Source organism: Grammomys surdaster, unplaced genomic scaffold (assembly GCF_004785775.1).
Source record: "Grammomys surdaster isolate TR1022 unplaced genomic scaffold, NIH_TR_1.0 100, whole genome shotgun sequence".
Taxonomy (NCBI): domain Eukaryota; kingdom Metazoa; phylum Chordata; class Mammalia; order Rodentia; family Muridae; genus Grammomys; species Grammomys surdaster.
The window spans coordinates 11001912-11020308 of record NW_021604579.1 but is presented as its reverse complement, the minus strand read 5'-3'; the positions used below and the strand labels follow the sequence as shown (position 1 = coordinate 11020308).

At 44.3% G+C, this 18397-nt stretch overlaps 1 protein-coding gene across 1 annotated transcript; it reads right to left on the bottom strand.

The window, feature by feature from the left end:
- On the bottom strand, window positions 1-17933 carry Cpt2 (carnitine palmitoyltransferase 2). The gene is made up of 5 exons (XM_028786282.1): window positions 17657-17933; window positions 9489-9569; window positions 7855-7961; window positions 2231-3535; window positions 1-566 (listed from the first exon to the last, which is right to left on the bottom strand). The coding sequence occupies exons 1-5, from the start codon at window positions 17806-17808 to the stop codon at window positions 235-237; spliced, it is 1977 nt and encodes a 658-aa protein (XP_028642115.1). The 5' UTR covers window positions 17809-17933; the 3' UTR covers window positions 1-234.
- Window positions 17934-18397: the final 464 nt, after the last annotated feature.

Here is an 18397-nt window from a genome sequence, read left to right as displayed (position 1 = left end):
TCCAAGCCATACTGGGTTTTATTTCTATTTAAACAATAAATACAGCTGAGTTAGTTTTCCAAACCCTATCTCCTGAACAAAGGGCTTTCCAGCTGCAATCTTCCAGCTCATACCTGCAGCACTGGCTGTTCAAGCACCTCAGGACTAGTTTTGTTGGGCACAAGATGGTACCTTCCAGCTACATGAACACCCATGTTCATGAGGAAGAATAGAGGCTTTTCACTGACCAAGAAGCTAAGTTTTGATGGCTTTGCCTTCAAGGGCATCGAACATGTCTTCCAAGCACTTCTGGACACACTGGAGAAACTCTCGGGCATTGCGTCCTGAGTAGGAGGAGACATTGCAGCCTATCCAGTCATCGTGAACAGCATATGCAATGCCAAAGCCATCAGGGACCACAGGGGCAAAGCCACCAAGGCTCACTGCTGGGCTGTTCAGAGTGCTGGTAGACAGGATGTTGTGATTTATCCGCTGGTACGCAGGGTCCAGATAGAGCTCAGGTAGGGTGACTCCTCTGGCTTTTGCCAGATATCGTAGAGCAAACAAGTGTCGGTCAAAGCCCTGGCCTGTCAGAAACAAAATGAAAATTCAGAGCCTCAGGACCTCACAGTGAAGAAAGGGTAGACAACCCCAACCACAGTAGGGACCACCACACAAAAAAGTGAGAGCAAGGTCACCATATGGCAGGCTGCTCCAGAATACATAAAAACTATATTCTCAGCTGTCAACAGATGGGGTAAACATGAACCTAACATGAAAGCATGATGCTAAAAACACTGAACATGGTGCATAACTCTACTCTCAGCACTAGGGAAGCTGAGGCAGGAGGATTACAAGTTTAAGGACAGCATGGACAATGTGGCAAAAACCATGTGTCAAAAACAAATGAAGACCATGCATGGTGGCACACACCTTTAATATCCCAGCACTCAGGAGACAGAGACAGGAGGGTCTCTGTAAGTTCAAGGCCAGAGTGGTATACACATTAAGTTTCAGGTCATCCAGGACTGCATAGAGAGAAAACAAACAAACAAAGAAACAAACAAACAAGCAAGGGCTGGAGTATTGGCCCAGTGGAGAATTTGTTGCAGATGACCCGGTTCAATTCTCAGGACCACAACTGCCTGTAACTCCCATTCCAGGAGATTATGATGCCCTTTTCTGACCTCCACAGGCATCAAGAACGTACACGGTACACATACATACAAGTAGGTAAAACACTCACACAATAAAATAATACATCTAAAATAATTAAACAAACAAAAAGACTGAATCCTTTCAGAGCCAGACAGTATGAAGGAAACAACGAACTTCACAACTGAACTAAGGCTCAATGGGTAAGGCCCTGGGTCCATTCCTCAACAGCATATGCACATGTGCACACACCTGCACCCGAGCCTCACCCATCACTGCTTCTTGAGTGGGTAGAGAAAACTGGGTAAAACTCAAGAGTTCATATGTAACAGACTGACTGGGTGGCAAAGCGGTAAGGACATCTACCCAGGGTTCTAATCTCAGCCATGTATAACCCTGGCCAGCGGCTTAGCTTCCTAACTTAAAACTGGACAAAGAATAACTGGATGTCTTGAGCATCTCCTCATTCCAGGCGCTATTAGATACTACATAACAGGACCGGACTATGAAATCCTCAGTGTCCTTTCCAGTTCTTGAATTTTATCATAAAGATTTGAAGAAAAATTAACCCCAGCAGAAACAGAAGCAGGTAGATTTCTGAGTTCAGCCTGGTTGACATAAAGAGTTCCAGGACAGCCAGAGCTACACAGGGAAACTCTATCTCAAAAAACAAAACAAAACAAATTTTAAAAAAAACAAATAAATTAATAACTGTCATGAGTTTCTGAGATGAGCTATTTACAGAGCCAACACACTGTAGCTGAGGTCAAATAAAAGAGCAGGGTTAGAAATCCTCAATGGCCAAAAATGTATCTGATGACCAATAAGGGGCAGAGGAAAACCAAAGCAACAACAAAACACACCATTTGTTGTAGCTGAGATCGACTTTAAATGAGGGGAAAGTTCCCTGCCATGTCTCCTTAGCTTCTGATCCCTAGTGGCTGCTCTGGCTGTTTAGACATGGCTATCATAGGAAAAGATCAGTTGGGATTTGGCAAGTAGATTAAACCTAGTGGTGGGCAAGGATCCGATGAGTGGAGTATTACTGCGGCTCATGGAGGGCAAGACCCCAGGTACTCTCCCACCCGTGCCTTACCCATTGCTGCTTCTTTGGTCAGCTGGCCATGGTATTTGGAACACTCGGCCATCATGTGCTGAAGCTCGCCCACGCTGTGCTTGGAGGGCTCCCTGACAAACGCCTCAGAGCATCTCTTTGTGAAGATGGAAGCTGGGCGGATAGTCTCTGTGCGGCCATGCTTGAAGGCTGCAGTGCTGCAGGATTCATAGGTAGCCACTGTCTGGCCGTACTGTCGCAGGAAAGCCATCTGGAAGGCCAGCTGGGCCACTGCATCAGGGCTCAGCTTCTTCTTCTTCAAGAATTCCTTGCCACCTCTCTGAAACTGAACGGAGTCAATAGTGAGGGTTTTCATGGTGCTATCAAACTTCTCCTTAGCGGTGGTGATGCCAGCCTTTAAAGGGCTGCTGAGTTTAAAGCTGAGTTTCTGCACAGACACAGAAGAGTCGGTAGCAGCCGGCTGGCTCTGGGGAGTGATGGCAGGGGTCTGAGTGCTGTCTTTGAACACTTCGTTGAAAAACCTAAGTACCGCTACACCATCCCCCCACGCATGCTCAAAGTGGACCGCAGCAGTGCCATCCTTGGCTACAATGAGGTTAAAGGACTTGTCAAACCAGCGGTTTGTACCATCGCTGTGTAGCATGGTGTGTGACAGGTGAACGAGATCCTTCATTGGGAAGTCATCTAGGCAGAGACAGAAGACAGCAGAGTCCACTTTCCTCAGGGCTTCCTCGTTGCCACCAAGAATCAACTTCTGTCTGAGCTCTGCCCACACATCTCGGTTCTCACTGGTCAGATATGCCAGGGGAAACTCCGGCACAGGACTGCTGTCTGAGAGAATGTGCTTTAGATGTGCCTGGATTTCTGAGGGATTCACAATGTTCCCATCTTGATCGAGGACATCAAAGATATAGAAATGTCCTTTCCTTAGGACCAGGAGGTGTCTAGCCTTGGTATCAGTAAAGAGTTCGTCACGATTGGGTTTGGGTATACGAGTAGAATTGAAAAGCCGAAAATACTGGGACATATCCAGGGGATATGCGTTGACCAGGTAGGCTCCATACCAGGACAGAGAGGAAGGAACAAAGCGTATGAGTCTTTTGAAGGTATCGGTGTCACTTTTGGCGGGGTTCAAGTGGAACACCTCTGGCTCTAGAAGGCCAGCGCGGAGTGTCTTCAGAAACCGCACTGCAGAAACAGTCAGGTTGGTCGCCCTGGTGAGCTGGTCATTATACTCAGGCTTCGGGTCTGGATTGAATGCCATGAATGGATTAAAGTTCAAAACAACAGAGTCTCGAGCAGTTAAATACATATCAAACCAGGGGCCTAAGAAAGAGAAAACATAAAAAGTAATGCCGTATCTAAAAATAAAATTTAAGAAAGAAAAGAATTCCAGCTCAGGTGGAAGAAGTGATACCAACTTCCAGAAGGTGACTGCATTTGGCTGCACAGTGGTTTATGCCATATTAGCAGTATCACACAATGCATGGTCTTAGGCATCTGGACTCACACAGGTTGTGACACGCATGTAACATGGATGTAGAACATTCTGTTTATCCATTCATCAGTTAATGTATATCTGGGTTTTTTTTTTCACCTCTAGGCCAAGCATGATAATCCTATGAACATTTACATGCAAGCTTCTATGTGGACATACATTCTCACTTCTTTTAAGAATATATGTAAGCCAGGTAAGTCTCTCCTAAGCCTTTTTAATTTTTTTTATTTAGTTTTTTTGAGACAGGGTCTCTGTACATAGCCCTAGCAGCCCTGGAATTCACTATGTAGACCAGACTGGCTTCCTGAGTGCTGGTATTAAAGGTTTGCCCACCACACCTGGATTCTGTTAAGCTTTTGAGGAATGCCCACAAGCCCTATGTGAGCTCCAGTTCCCACACCCTCAAAAACAACTGTTACTATGTGTGTATCTTTTTTATGACCCTAGACAAGGTCTCAATGTTGCTACAGCTAGTCTGAAATTTGTAATTCTTCTGTCTTGGCCTTTGGATAGTCAGGATTACAAAAATGCCAAGCAAGCCAATGTTAAGATCAAGAGAAAGTTTGAAAGTATCTAGGCAACTGGTAATTCTCAAGACCGATGGTAGAAGGCCAATCTCAACCTAGTAAGAAGGCAAGATACAACCTCCTTCACCCGGCAGACCTCCCAGAGGACCAGGTGAAATGGTACCATTGAACGTTTGCCCACAACTCTATCATTCCTCACGTTTGTGGAATATAGGCTTTGTTCTCTCCATCAAGATAAGCTGGAAGACATCCCAACAGACCTCCCCAGCCCACTTCTCTACACTACACTCAGTGAGGGGTGACTAGAAGCACCTATCTAGGGAATCTAATCAGACACCATCACTAGAGGCACCGACCCACAAAAGTTATGTCTAAACCTGAGCAGCCCCACCCTTACCCACAGAGAACATCTCACTCATCAGCAGACAGTAGCCAAGGATGATGCAGCATCAAACAAAAGGCAAGACGAAAGAGGAGAGAGATCATGATAAGTAACAGTAGGAAACTTAACATCCTAAAAATAGACTTTAAAAAGACTCTTCACAAGCTTGGTAAGGTCACCTGCCACTGAGCATGACGACCTGAATTAGCTCCTCAGGACTCACATTATAATAGAGAACCTAGCCCTACAAGCTGTCCTATGACAATTGCATGTGCATGTGCGCAGGTGCACACGCATGCGCATGCATGGGCACACACATACAGTAAATATTGAAAAAAATGTAATTTTAACCAAAAAAGAGCTGGTGGAGCAAAGGGAAGAAGTGGAGAGCAGAGACCAGGAATTAGAAATTCCACAGAAGAACTGAAAGAAAAATTAAATTTCCAAGAAAAGAGGAGGAAACGGGAAATATAGTGGGACTAGGGCATGCACACCAAACCAGCACAGAAAGAAACGTCTTCACCAGAGAGAAGAAACGAAGTAAGAAAAACAACACACATCCCAGGAGAGAAGGACTCAAGCTTTTGTAAGAGGGTTCAATCAGCGACACAGCAAAAATAAGTAGGGACAGATATACACCAAAATACATTATATGAAATTTTAGAACACTGGGGACAAAAAACAAACAAACAAACAACCAAACAAACAAAAAAAGAGAGACAGAAAGAAAACAGAGGTCGATGCTCAGAATAATATCAGACTTAGCAACAGCAACAATTGGAGATAACAGACAATAGAAAATAGATTTCAAAATCCTGTAGCTCAGTCATTTCCAGCCCAGCCAAACTACGTGTCCACCTCTCAAGGATGCACGGAACACTGAGACGGCTTCCTGTGTTCTGCTCCCAAAAGGCAAAGGTCTCTGAAAATCTTTTCAGAGAAGGAACCAAGAGAGAGGAAAATATGAAGTCCAAGAAACCAGAGTCCTAACACGAGGAAAGACTGAAGAGATGCCATGGTTGATGGTAAAGATGCCAAGAGTGAAAACAAATCAAACAAAAAGGAAAAAGGTGCCGAGAAAGCAGTTTCACCACAGGCCAAGAGTTCATAGATCTGATGGGAACAATCTACAAGTCCTGGAACAGACACCGTCAGAAAGATTAAAGGCAGCCAGGCGATGGTGGCTCACATCTTTAATCCCAGCAGAGGCAAAGGCAGGTGGATCTCTAAGTTTAAGGCTAGCCTGGACTACAGGGCAAGTTCCAGGATGGCCAGGATTACACAGTAAAACCCTGTCTCAGGAAAGAAAGAAAGAAAGAAAGAAAGAAAGAAAGAAAGAAAGAAAGAAAGAAAGAAAGAAAGAAAGAAAGAAAGAAAGAGGAAGAAAAGATTAAAGCTCATAGAACAGCTGGGTTCCTTCATGCAATCAGAAGACATTCTGACAGATTGGCGGTATCAGGAGATAAATTAAAAATTAAGCATATAAAAAACTAAACAAAACAAAAGGATGAGATCTTTGTTAACCAGAGAAAACAATCCTAGCAGGTCACATGACTCAGCCAACAACAACACGTATAGGATTATACCAGGATGAACACTAGATACAGAGTTGACCAAAATTCTAACTATACTGTGCTAACAAGCGCATGGGAGCATGTGTGTGGTTTATATGTGTAAAAAAGAAAGACAAGACTGCTAAGGTCCAACTTTTGTTAGTGAGATCTCAACAGGCAGTCTAAAACAGGGAGTATTGTAAGTATATCATTTAGAGGAAAAGGGACCTGAAGAATGATATGGTGGCATCCAGTCCTTAGGAAGCAGAGGCATCACAAGCCCAAGGCCAGCTTAGGCTACATAGCAACATCCTGGTCAGTAAATAAATAGTCAAGTGAAAACTAAGAAATTAGGGAGAGTAGGCCAACTTCTGCTTATCCCAATAAGTCTTATAAGATAATTTGATTTTTTTTTAAAAAATGTATGCATGTAAGAGTCTGTATTAGTGTATTGCATAATCTGTGTGCAAGAACCCACAGAGGCCAGAAGAAGGGGTTGAATCCCCTTGAACTGGTGTCAAAAGCAGTTGTGAGCTACCTTATATGGATGCTAGTAGCCAGACCCAGTTCTACAAGAGCAGTAAGTGCTCTTATCTCTCCAGCCTGTCTGGTTCTTTAAACTGTATGTATGTATAATGGATAAATCTATAAGCAATGGATAAGAAAATGGCCGGTGGGTAAAATGATGTTGTCAAGCCTGACCATCTAAATTGGCCCGTAATGCTTTGTATATGCTTGGCCCAGGGAGTAGCTTTGTTGGAGTAGGTGTGTCGCCGTGAGCGTGGGCTTAAGACCTTCACTGTAACTGCCTAGAAGTCAGTCTTCCACTAGCAGCATTCAGATGAAGATGTAGATCTCTCAGCTCCTCCTGCATCATGCCTGCCAGGATGCTGCCATGCTCCCACCTTGATAATAATGGACTGAACCTGTAAAACAGCCCCAATTACATGTCCTTATAAGAGTTGCTTTGGTCATGGTGTCTTTTCACAGCAGTAAAACCCTAACTAAGACAGCCCCAGAAGCACAAATGGTGGGAGGAGAGAACTCAGTTCTGCAATCTGTCCTCTGACTACTACATGCATGCTGGGGCACATGAACCCTGCCAAAAAAAGATAAATTGAATATATGTGTGTAAATATATGCATATGCTAAATGTAATGGTACATCTATAATCCCAGCTACTTGAAGCAAAGGGATCATAAAATTGAAGCCAGCCAAGTTATAAAGGGAGACCCTGCCCCCATCTCAAAAATAATAAAATGGCTTTTTTAAATTAAAAGACAAAATAAAACATCTACTTTTTTTTTAAGTGTAAGAACAAGGATGAACACCACTGACTCTAGACTGAAGACAAAGAACTGGGTTTTCTCAGACCAACTGCTCTACCTGGATCACAGAGGAAGGATGATCTGCCCGTAACAGAATGTACATGAGGACATGTGGACAGTTCCAGAAGCCAGATGTAGCAGAGAGGCACGTGAGATAAGGCTGTAGAGAACGGTTAGACCAGACAGTACAGGACTGAACAACACTCATGACACAGGACTCTGGCATCTTTTTCAGACAGAATCAATTAAGTTCTGCCTCAACCCCATGTACTGGGAAGGCTAGCCAGTGGTCTTGTGTGTGAATGCCAGTGCACAGGGGAATGATGAACCCCACCCCATCCCACCCCACCCACCTACCTGAGATGTAGCTGGTGTGCTTATTCTGCTTATCCTGAGCAAGCAAGTATTCATGCAGTTCCTTCCCAATGCCATTCTCAAAATTCTTACACAACATTTCTGTTTTCCTGTAATTTTCAAGAAAAGACAGATCAAACCACAATGGGAAATACATGATTTACAGGTTCCTGGCCAGGAATTCACACTGTGGGTCCCCAACAGTATATCCCAGAACCTGGGAGCCTAAAATAGCTATGCATAAGGACCTGGGAAGGCCAATAGCACCTCCCCAAACCAGGCCGTTTGGCATGGAGAAAAGCTTTGGGGTCAAAAGGGCCAAGTTTGAATCCTAGCTCTGCCACATTCAAACTGGGTGACTTCAGACAAGTTGCTCATCTTTCCAGGTCTCAGTTTCTATTTGCATAAAAGGGAGATAATAATACCATCTCCAGGAATTAAAAACCATAAAGCTTGGGATAGAGGAAACCATGCACAGTAACTGAAGCCACTGCATTGTTAAAGGAACTGTAGATGACTACTTCGAAGACAATGAACAGTTCTCCTGTTTCTTTTACTGTACAGTGAAGGACTCTGTGACTCTAATGACAGTACTAGTAATCTGTACAGAAAACTCCCAGTGTGGGAAACAGCACCAATTATACTACACTACAAGGCTTTGATGCAGTCTCCTTCTGACAATACCTGATGTTCTAGTCAGAGTCTGTGCTGTGTTGGTTTACTAAGGTTTCTCTAACAAGTGCCACAAACCCAATATGAATGAAAACCTAGTGGGGTAGTGCATGTCTTTGATACAAGCACTCTGGAGGGAGAACTCTGTGAGTTCAAGGCCAGCCTAGTCTACATAGTGAGTTCCAGGACAACCAGTACTATGTACAAAGGCCCTGTCTCAAAACAACAAACAAACAAAAAACCCTAGAGTTTTACTCTCTGGGAGTCCTGGAGGCTAGAAGCACAAAACCAGGGTGTTAACAATATGGCATTCTCTCTGCAGACCATGGAAGAGAGAATCTGTTCCACGCACTTCTCTTGGCTTCTGGTGTTGGCAACAGTCATTGGGTGTTCTTAGCTTGTGGACACAACAGTCCAATCTCTACCTGAGTTCTTCATGGCTGTCAGCAACTATTAAGGACATCAGTCATGCTGGATTAGGGACCTTCCCAATCACAGTAGAACGTCATCTAAATTAATTACATCTGCAACAACTTGGTTTCCATGTAAGGTCTCATTCTGAGGTTTAAAAGGGCGTATGTTTGGGGCACCAAAGCCAATCTGATAAACATCTTCAGCAAGCAGACTCTGGTCTGCTGTATAATCTTTTATGGGCCTCTGTCCCCAGAACACTGGCCTCTTGAATATACCAGTACTAGCCAGCCTCCCAAGATAAATCACAAACATGCCATTCTGGCTTAGAAATCATCTCCTGGTGAGTCTCACTAGAGGGACTTACCCTAGCTTGATTAGTCCTTTAAGAATGAAAACCTAATTCCTGAATTTGCAAATATATAAACCAGGTCCTAGGTTTGGGAGGCTTTGTTAGGCCACTGATACCCTTTGAAGTTTGGTCTGTGACCACTTTTGCTAGCCGTCCTTGAATTCTACCTGCTAGCAATGGTCTCTGGATTCACAGTGTTTACCTGAACTGGCTGTCATTCAAGAGAGGCTTCTGTGCACTGAGGTATCTCTTCATGGTGTCTTCAAGTTTAGGGATAGGCAACCTAGGGAGAACACAAAATCAGTGTAAGGCTGACAGCATAGGAAGACACCAAGAAGCTTTGCAAGCCAAACTAGTAAACCAAGTACTGGATAATTAATTCCCTTTTTAAAAAATGGAAAAGCCAGTAACAAGTCAGAATTGATGGACAGGGTCTGGGATATAGGTCAGTGTAGAGCATTTCCCTAGTATAGCATGCGTGAGGTCCTATGTTTGATTCTATTACCACAGTAAATAAATGAGCAGTAACAATCAGAGCTGATGAATTTACTACTGCATCAACAGTTAAGTCTATTCTATTCTATTCTATTCTATTCTATTCTATTCTAGTAGGATTTCTATAAAAGTATTTTAATTAATAATAATAACAATAACAACAATAATATATTCAAAATGGAAAAGCAGAGGCTATTCCAAGCATTCCTGTTTCCTGGCTAGTTATTCTAACTGCTAACACTGTTTAGCACTAAGTCCTACCTTTTGACTGAACATACATTCACAACAATCCATGATGAAAGGAAAAAAGCTTTTAATTCCAGTGTTTTGTGTAGTTTTTGCTAACCCACTTTAGCAGGTGGACTGTGCTACCAGCCCCACCTAGGTTCCCTCAGATCCTCAAATGAAAGACACACACATGCTTATTTTTATATTGCTTTAGCCCAATGGCTGGGCTCTTCTAAATCTTCCCTCAGCTTCAGTTGCTCAGTTACCTTTAGTCCCAGCTCAGCACCCTAAGTCTGCCCTCAGCTTAGTTATGTTTCTAACATCCCGCCTGCTACCCCAGGCCCAGTTGGGAAAGTGGCCAATGGCCTTGGGAGGGGGAATGGTGGGGGGGGACAGGAAATCCTGTCTATTCCGCCCAGCTCATTGGCCACTAGCATCTTAATTGATCAAGAACCAATCAGAACCACTCCCTACATCTCTATGAGTTCGAGGCCAGCCTGCTCTACACAGAGAGTTCCAGGACATCCAGGACTATACAGAGAAATCCTGTCTCAGGGGCTGGAGAGATGGCTCAGAGGTTAAGAGCACTGACTGCTCTTCCAAAGGTCCTGAGTTCAATTCCCAGCAACCACATGGTGGCTCACAACCATCTGTAATGAGATCTGGTGCCCTCTGAAGACAGCTACAGTGTACTCACATACATAAAATAAATAAATCTTAAAAAAAAAAAAAAAGAAATCCTGTCTCAGAAAAGGAAAGGAAAGGAAAGGAAAGGAAAGGAAAGGAAAGGAAAGGAAAGGAAAGGAAAGGAAAGGAAAGGAAAGGAAAGGAAAGGAAAGGAAAGGAAAGAAGGCAAAGATCTGCCCAGAACAGCTCGAATGGAGGCTGCACACATTGAGAAGTAGAACTGACCACTATACCATGCCCAGCACCAGCATCCAATCAGTAATCACCAGGCATCCCCATGTGCTCCAGTATCAGCAAGAGCACCAATGCTGACATTACTCGCTAGCAACAGATTCCCCAGACAGCATGGCATCCTCTCTGACATTTCAATTTTATTGAAAGATACACAACCTAGTATTAACACAATAATAGCTTCTTACTTTACTTCTACTAAGATGATAAGTTACATGAAAAATACTGAACTTTATCAGTCACTCAAAAAAACCAAACCACTATCCACAAAGCACAGCAAAGCTTGCTTGCTTATTTATTTATTTATTTATTTATTTATTTATCATTTTTAGAGACAGGGCTTCTTTGTGTAACAGAGCTCTGGCTATCTTGGAACTTGCTCTGTAGACCAGGTTGACCTCAAACTCAGAAATCTGCCTGCCTCTGCCTCCCAAGTGCTGGGATTAAAGACGTGGGCCACCACCAGCCTGGCTACATAGCTCAGTTGATGATATGCTATACTACATCTATTTATTTTTAAATGCATACTTACCTATAATTTGATAACAAGAATAAATACAAATTATTTATAGCCACTGTGAACTTAGATACCCCCCAGTAACCAACCATTCAGGACACTTTAATAACGCCACAGACCCCCTTTTAGGCACCAACTTATACAGAAAGTCCCAAATACTATCCCAGCTCTTATAATTAAAAAATTTATTATTTAAATTTCTTAGGTTTTAACACCAAAGGTATTAAGAGTTTTCCCTTCTTTTTAAGGAAAATCCTAAATCAAAGACAACAGTGGTTTGTGAAAAACAGCCCTTAATAAAAACCTCTGAATGATCAATTCTGTCCTGACTGAACTTTCTTTAATGGAATATGGACATTTTCAGAGTGATGACTTTGTTTTAAGTTACTAATTGCACAATGCAAGAGTCTTTTTGTTGCTGTGACAAACGTCCTGGGCAAAATAACTTAGAGGAGGAAAGATTTATTTGAGCTCATTCTAGGAGATCTGGGATGGACCTTGAATTGTAACATCTGCTGGTTTCTGGAAGTTTCCAGCTACCAGCGTGAGGTCAGTGGGAATGAAGCCAGGAAGAGGGGCATAGAACTACCACTTATGGTTATGGTATCATATAGAGAAGGCCTTTCCATTACTAATTCTTCCCATAGAACTTCTTCTCTGGTGACCATTGGTACATGGGCCAACATAGGGAAGGCTTTTAATAAACATATGTCTGACGAGTTAACTAATTACTTCCTCTTCTACCCAGCATTAGACTGTTTTATGCTGTCATAATACAAGATAACATCATTTACAAAGAAAAACTTAATGCTCTGGGGTCTGAGAAGGCTTGATCTTTCTTCTTTTTCTTTTTTTCTCTTTCTTTTTGAGCATGGCTTGGGATGTACCTCCCTCTTCTCTTTCTTTCTTAATTTCTTGTATTTACATGTATGTCTGCATGAAGGTGTCAGATTCCCTGGAACTAGAATTATAGATGGCTGTGAACTGCCATGAGGATGCTGGGAATTAAACTCACATCCTCTGGAAGAGCAGCAGCTGGTACTCTTAATTGCTGAGCTATCTCTCGAGTCCTAATTAATTAATTAATTAACAGGGTCTAACTATGTAGCCCTGGGTAGTCTAGAACTCACAGAAATCCACCTGCTTCTGCCTCCCAAGTGCTGCGAGTAAAGGTACGGACCACATCACCTGGCAGAACACCAGACTCTTGAAGGCCATCTTGCTACATCAGAACATGACAGAAGATAGCAGCACATGGGCCACAAAAGGCCAAACTTGCTTCATTGTTGTTTTGGGGACAAAGTCATACTACAAAGCTCAGGCTGTACTGGAACTCATGACAATCCTCCTGTCTCAGCTTCCAAAGTGCTGAGACTACAGAGATGAGCCACTATGCCAGTTCAAATTTGCTGTTATAACACACTTACTCTTTCACTAATACCCCACTCCCAGGAAGAACCCACTCTCCAGGTTTTTTCCCTACCAAAAAGGCAGGTTAGGGTTAGGGTTAGGGTTAGGGTTAGGGTTAGGGTTAGGGTTAGGGTTAGGGTTAGGGTTAGGGTTCGGCAGGAGCCAGGAAGAGGGCTCAGTGAGTAAAGGCACTTTCCTCCAAGCTAATGACCTGAGTTTGATCTCCAGGGACCACATAATGAGAAGGAACCTGCAATTTGTCCTCTGACCTCCTCTACCACACAGTATGTCAATGCCCACACAACACACGCTTTCACTTGCGTACACACACACACACACAAATAAGTGTGTTTTTTTTTTTTTCAATTTTGTGGCAATTCTTATTTTTCACCTCTCCAAACTGAGAGCTCATTAATGGATGCTAGAAATTTTTATCACATACAAGATGTGCTAGAAACTCTCCAATTATCCTGCGGGTTATGACATCATCATCTGTGTTTCTCACCCTGAGCATTCCTGTCTTTTCAGGACTGTGTATATTGCAACAGTTTATTGCTAACTTGGCCATTTCGACCTTTACCGGTTCCTCCAAGCTGGGAGTAAGAGTGCAGCCAGAAGCAGCAGGATGTCGCCAACTGCAAGTTTATTCTCTTTATAGATGGCATGCTGGAAAATGTCTGACTGTTGCCATCCAACAATCCTGAATTCAAACATTAGGTCACCTTCCAGAAGATCAGGCGTTACAAAGGGGAGCCAGACAGAATAGGCGGTGTCTAACTAATGAGGACAGGCTTTGAGGGGAAGGATGATAAAATGGATTCGACAGTAGTGATGGCTGCAGTGCTGTGAATATGCTAAAAATGACACACTGGAAAACAGAATTCTGGGCTGGCAAGATGGCTTGCTTAAAAAGCAGACGTGGCAGCATATGGGTGTAATGCTAGCACTAGATGTAGCTGGAGACAGGGGAATGCTTGGGGCTAGCAGACCAGCCCACTCAGACTGCCCTGTTGTAAGGACTGTTTTTAACTGTCAACTTGACACAGCCTAGAATCACCTGGGAGTAATTTCAATAAGGAATTGTCTGAGTTGGGCTAGCCTGCAGCCATGCCTGTAAGGAGTTTTCTTAGGCTACGTGAGGAAGGAAGACCCATCCCTAATGTTGGCTTCCAGCCTCCTGGTCAGATCTTTGGCAACCCAGAGAAAAACCAATGAGACAGGACCTAGAATTTCTAGGAAATGGCAAACAGTCCATTACTTTTGGTCACCAAGAGACGGGTGTAAACTATCCTTTATGTATATGGCTGCCTCTCTGCAACCATGAAGAGAAAACTGGCCTGAGAATGAAATCATATAAATGAAGAGCTCAGCAGGAAGGCAAAACAGCGTGCGAGTGGATTCTGGAAGCCTGTGTGAGCTCATGGATCTCGAGTTACTTGAGCCAGTTTAACTGGACTTTCTGCAACATGTACAAAGACTCTTATTACAACAATCTTCTTTTTATAGTGTTCCCCAACCACTCTCCCAGTAACAAGTTCAAGACAGGAGATCTCTGGGTGATTCATCAAAAGAGGTCTCAAAAGACCTCTGGGTGAGGCCTCAAAAGAGGTTAGAGCCAGGGTCTGGAGAGAGGCTCACAGCACTTCATCTTAACCACTCGTGTTTTCCTGTCCCACCCCATCCCTACCTAACAGACATTTGCCCTAATAAAGATGAAAGGGAAATGCTGAGCACACTTATCTCCTGGGTAAGCTACGGAATCACCTGCTCCTATACCCAGTCTGCGTCCCCAAAGCAGGGACTTTGGCATTCCTCCTGCAAGAACACAGATAAATTAGTTTCTATCAGTTACCCTGGTGCCAGCCCCCTCCTCCGAAAACAAAACAAACAAAGCCCAAACAAACCCATACTACTACTGTATGCTCTTCATGGAGCAGCCAACTTTCCTGGTGCCTCATCTCAAAGTGGGAGTTAGATGAGATGCTTTCTGTGTCAGCAGTTCTGGGGTAGTAAAATATATTGTCTTTGACACTCATCAATGTCACGCTTGGCAAGGATCTCTGACCCTGAGATCGGGTAGAACTTAGTCTCATATCTATTTATTCCTAAATGACTGCCACTCTTGCCTCCCACAGGGGTTTCCTACAGAATCTGCCCATTGTTTTGAACACCAGCTATCACTGTAGGTGGTTAAACGAAAAGCAACAGATAACAGGCATTTATTATCATGACTCCACTGTGGATCTAATATGACTCCTCATAAGGTCCCTGCCCACTAAACATTCCAGCCCCGAGTCGGCAAGGCCTAAATGGTGCAGCTCTGTGCTAATGCCTACCTCTCAACCTCTCTATGTACAACACTGTTTCAGGCTCCTTTTCCTAATGTGCAGCCCTCTTCTTCCTCTCACTTGGTAAATATAAAATTCCAGGTCAGTATCACCTCCTCTATGGGGCTTCCCTCACCTCCTCAAACATTAAGTCACTGACAGACCACAGCAGTTGTCTTCTGGTACCAGGTACCATGCTTGTGAATGCCTACTGAGTACTCAGTGCCAAATCTGCACAAGGGCTTTCTATGGCGTGTTTAATTCTAATTACTCCCTGGAGCTGGAGTTACAGGCAGTTGGAAGCTTCTGGATGTGGTACTGGGAGCAGAACTCAAGTCTTCTTACCCACTGAGCCATTTCTCTATACGCCTGCTATACACCTCTTAGTATATACAAGAAAAAACCCACAACACTTGAAAAAGTTAAGCAGAAGATAATTCCAGGGCTCCACTACTAGAGTAGAGTTCAAGGCCACTGTGGCTAAAATGAAGCAGTGATAAGGAGGGACAGTGGGCGTGATAATGGCTTCCTCATCCCTGGGATATCTTATCCCAAGGGCCTCCTAATAGTCCAAAGAACTGTGTGACCATTCACCTCACAGAGGACTGTGGCTCTTTAACTGTGTAAAACTCTAGCCCTGATTGCAAATACAGACTCTGAAACTAAGTTCTACCCGACCTCAAGGTCAGGGCTCCTTGCCAAGTGTGACATCGATGAGTGTCAAAGACAATAAATATACTTTACTACCCCAGAACTGCTGACACAGAAAGCTCCTCATCTACTCCCACTTCTAGGTGAGGCACCAGGAAAGTTGGCTACTCCATGAGGAACATGCAGAAGTAGTATAGGTTTGTTTTTTGTTTGTTTGTTTGTTTGTTTGTTTTTGTCTGGGTTCCCCCACCCCCAGACAAGTTCTAAAATGTAGTTCTGGCTATCCTGGAACTCACGATATGGATCAGGCGGGCCTTGAAGTCACAGCCAGCCTCCACCTTCTGAATGCTAGGAGGTATGGCCCGCTACACTTGACTAGTGATACTATTTATACTTCCAGGATCCTGCCACTGTACCTGCCAAGCAATACTATTTATTCTTCTAGGATCTTACAGATGTTTGTGCTGTGGACAAGACTAAATTATGTTGAACATTCTTACAGTTTTCCAATTCTGAACTGCCAACAGTCCATCTGATCTTAAACCTGGGTGAGGCATGGGCCTGCCTGAAAGTGCCCATCTGACTCAGCAAATGAAAACACTTTCCCAAGTCCTCACCTTTCCCCTACATATTAGTGCAGCTCACACAGGCTGTCCGGTGACACCAGTCACACCCTCATCCTACAATAGTGAAGACCCTTTCTCTTTCCCCCTCCCTCCTGCTGAATTCAGATAACCTCACTGTAGTTGATCTTACATGTTAGCACATTGCGCTTTCTTGCTGAAAAGGCAGGGTGGGCAGATGACACTGGGTTAAATAACTGCTGGGCATGGAGGAAAACACACCCCATAGCAGGGACAATACCTTAGTACAATGTTTGTCTTTTCCCGGATGGAGCAGGAAAGATCACTGGCAGCTGGGCCAGGACATTGAAAAGGGATTCTGAAACAAGGTTGGAGCTTGGTTTGGGAAATAAACAGTGAATGCAGAGAAGACAATTTAGGTTTGGGTTACAGCGAAGGTAATTTCTATTCTTGGAGTAGATCTGGCAACCCAGACCAAAGCTGAGAGATCAGAGAGAAAACTAGACTCCAGATTTAAGGAAGTACTGGGTATTGGGGAGAGGGGTTGACGGACATGGAGGAACACTTATTAGGGCTGTTCAGATAGGTCAGGTAATGTGGGTGAGGTGTTGGGGACCACTCAAAAGAGTGCTGAGAAAGGCTTGGTGAAGATAAGAAGTTTCTATGTTAAGGCTGACCTTAGAAGACGGAGAGTGGTTACCGTGTGCTTGCAGCGACTGATGGGACACTAACAGAGCAGACATTGGAAGCAGAGTGGGCTGGGTGTTCTCAGCAACAGGTAAAGAAGGTGAATAGTGGAAACCGACCAGAGGGAGACCCATATTAGGAATTGGCTATCCTCCCCAGCACTGTGTAGGCAGAAGCAGCCTGGTCCACAGAGCCAGTTCTAGGGCACACAAAGAAATCCTGTCTCAAAACAAAACAAAACAAAAAACAAAAACTAGGAACTGCCTACCCGAGTAGAAAGGATTCGGTGGTTTTCAGGCATTAAGTGTGTAGGGCTCAGGATAGCTGTCTGAAAGATTAATAGAGAGGGCGTTTGTAGGATTCAAGATGAAACTTGTAGGCGGGAGGGTTGTGGCGGAGACTTTAAAGTTTCTGAATCTTCTGAGCCAGGGAACTTTCAAAGTCTCAGGTTTTCCAAGCTGGGGAATGTGACTGCCTCCAGGGCCGGAGGTTCAGGGTAAGTCCTGAGCACCAGGAGTCGGGTTTGCGGCCGGGGCCAGGAGGCTGGGCTCACCTGGGCAGGCTGTCCTGGTAGTGCATGGTGGGTACGATGCTGTGCTGTAGATACTCGGCGGGCCCCGAGGCAGCACTTAAGGGCCGACTAGGGGCTCCCAGGACAAGCGAGGGGCAGCGGGGCCAGGCACTCAACAATAGGCGCGGCATCATCGTCCCGGGAGGCAACGGCAGCTTGAGAACGCGGCGGCTGAGGGAGTTCCTGAGCAAGCAGGCCGCTGCCCTCAGGCCGGGGGACACAGCGCAGGGACTCAACGTCTAGTTCAACTCCGCCCACAGGGGCACTTCCGGGCACGGACAGGCGGCGGCCCCGCCCACACTCGGCCTCTCCCAGAACCCGCCCACATCGTGGCCACGCCCACCTGGCCTGGACGCGGTCTTTAGAGTAAGTTCAGCTTCTTGACTCAAGGCGGCAGACATACAACTTTGAAGCTGCCCTCTTTTCCTTTCACAGAACTGGATAGAAATCAGAGGTAGAGAAAAGAAACGATGAAACGTGACATTTGCCAGACCTAAACTTGTTAAGGCTTGGTCTCTACAGAGCAAGAACATTTCAAATCTTTCTCTTCTCAGTAGAGAACAAGATCAACAAACACCTCCACAGTTCTAGATTTACTGAACAATAGCCATATTTATTTCACCAATATAATTTGTTAGGCAGAATACTTTGCTCATACTAGGTCCATGTAGCGTTTCCCAAGCCTAAAGTCTTCAAAGTGAGTGGCTTCGGACTTCTGCTAAG